At 60.0% G+C, this 2,129-nt stretch overlaps 1 protein-coding gene across 1 annotated transcript in view; it reads right to left on the bottom strand.

Moving 5' to 3' along the window:
* The window catches only part of PCSK4 (proprotein convertase subtilisin/kexin type 4), a 6,440-nt gene extending 4,317 nt beyond the window's left edge, over positions 1–2,123 (bottom strand). Inside the window, exons 1-4 of the mRNA XM_010844632.1 lie at positions 1,976–2,123; positions 1,616–1,720; positions 158–250; positions 1–83 (exon numbers count right to left, since the gene is read on the bottom strand). Of these exons, the coding sequence (XP_010842934.1) occupies positions 1–83; positions 158–250; positions 1,616–1,720; positions 1,976–2,101 (407 nt within the window). The 5' untranslated portion in view covers positions 2,102–2,123. The remainder of the gene's footprint in view (positions 84–157; positions 251–1,615; positions 1,721–1,975) is intronic.
* Between the last annotated feature and the right edge of the window lie 6 nt (positions 2,124–2,129).

Below are 2,129 nucleotides of genomic sequence, written 5' to 3'. Positions count from 1 at the left end.
AGGACAGAGACCACGACACCCTGGCCCGACAGCCCCTGGCTCCAGACCTGCAGGATGTTCAGGTCTGACTGCATCTCATTGTTCTGTGCAAGGCGGGGGCCAGGGTCAGGAGGGCTCTGAGATGGCCAGGCCCCGCTGCCCGGCCCAGCCAGCTTACCATGTACCACTGCTTGGAGAACCAGGGGTCTGTGGGCACCACCAGGGAGCGCTTCACCCGCCTCTGCACTGTCTGCTGTTGGAACCACTGCACCTGGTGGTGGGTGGGGGGCAGAGGAGACCACACTGTGAGAGGGGCTGGACCTGCGAGCAGCCTGCCCAACTCCCACCTTCCTGTCCTCACACCAGGATGCTTTAGAGGGCCCTGCCTCTTAGCGCTTCTGCAGATTCTTGGCCAAGAGGCCAAAATCTGATTCCAGGGTCTGGGCGGGCCTCTTACTGGGTCTGCCGGGGTGGGGGGACAGACGTGTGTGGGGGCTGAGGGTTAGGAGGCTGTGTATCTGGGCTGTCACCTACTTGTCCAGGGACCCATGTGATATAGGATGGAGCCAGGGACCCTGTATTTGCTGGGGCTGCTCTAGGAGGTTCCCATGTGCCTGAGGCTCTGCCTTGGGAGGACGCTGAAATCCTCAGAGCACCCATCCCCAAGGGACCCCCACACATGTGGTAGCTGCTGCCCAGGGCCACTGTGGCTCACTCTGCCTCTGTCCACATTCTAGAATCCCTCTCCCCAAGACACGTCCATCTCCCCTTGCAGCGTCCACTTCTCTCGACCACACTCTTCCAGGTGCAGGACACACCTGTATGGCCATACCCACCTCCTGCCTGGTCATCTAGCTGCCCCATCCCCGCCACCTCTCTGCAACTCATTCTAGGCATTCTGCAGCATCACTGTCTATGAGCCCTCCTGCCCCACCCTCTCTGAAGCCCAAGAGGCCCCCTGCCTGTCTGGCCCCCACCAGCCTTCCTCTGCTGCAACCACAGTGGCTGCTGCACCCAGGGCCTTTGCACATGCCCTTCTGCCTGCCTCGGGCCACTCTTCTTCAGACCTTTACCCTTTCCCCGTTTTCCTTGTTCTACTCCCAACCTCTGCCCAAACTGGCTCATGTTCCCCCTCCCACCTCTATCTCAGCAATCAGGTCCATCTTCTGCCCATTTGCTTAGCTCCAGACATGGAAGCTGCCCCTGAATTTTTCTCTGCCCCCCACACCCAACCCATCAGCCAGACCTGGCCTCTATCAAGACCACATCTCCAACCAGCCTCTTCTCTTGGTACCAGTGCTCCTGGCGGGTTTCAGGCTGACTCTTGTGAATCAGTCCCCTAGGCCGGCCTCTTTATACCTGGGGACCTTGATCTTTCTGGGTGAGATGCAGGAGAGAAGGGGGGTGACAAGAAATGCTGATAGGGCACCAGGCCCTGGGATGAGTGCTGCACTCACACGTTATCTGTTGCTCTCCACAGATCTTCCCCATCTGGCTCCCCACTGTAGACTAGGGAGCCAAATCGATACCAAGACTCAGAGAGAGCTGGTGACTTGCCCAAGGTCACACAGCCACTCATTACAATTACAAGGATAATAGGAGGTGGCAGAAAACTTTGAGGGAAGGCCAGGCTCACCTTAGGGTCTTTCTTTAGGCGCAGGCGGTGGCCCCAGTGCGGGGTCAGGGACTGCTGGACCACGCCCCGGTGCCGCAGATGGAAATACTGCCCGTCAGGGAAAATCTGGGAATGAAGGGGAGCATGGCTGAGACCTGGTTCCCCTGATGGAGCTCTTCTCAGGCCGGGGCCAGTCCCCTTCTTACATCTTCCCCCAACCAGGTGGCCTCTGGGGGCCCCAGAATCTGAAGTTAGACAAGGCAGGGGTGAGCTGGGGGTCCTTGATATATGGGGAACAAGGGGCCCCCCTCCCATCTGCAGAGATCTGGGTCCCCTTCTTACATCTTCCCGCCTCCTCCCGTCAATCTGGGTCCCGCCCACCTGCCCAAAGTTGACGAAGCCGAATTTGCGCGCCAGGCGATCGACCTCCTGGTAACCCTGGGACACCCGCACTGCCCAGCTGCTGACATAGATGGGGGCCCGGGCCGAGGCCCACCCCACAGCCATGGGGCCAACGAGCGCCAGGCCCAGGGCC

The sequence above is a fragment of the Bison bison genome, unplaced genomic scaffold (assembly GCF_000754665.1).
Source record: "Bison bison bison isolate TAMUID 2011002044 unplaced genomic scaffold, Bison_UMD1.0 scf7180017864203, whole genome shotgun sequence".
Lineage (NCBI taxonomy): Eukaryota > Metazoa > Chordata > Mammalia > Artiodactyla > Bovidae > Bison > Bison bison.
Note: the sequence above shows the minus strand (reverse complement) of the source record. Positions and strands in the feature narration are given on the sequence as shown.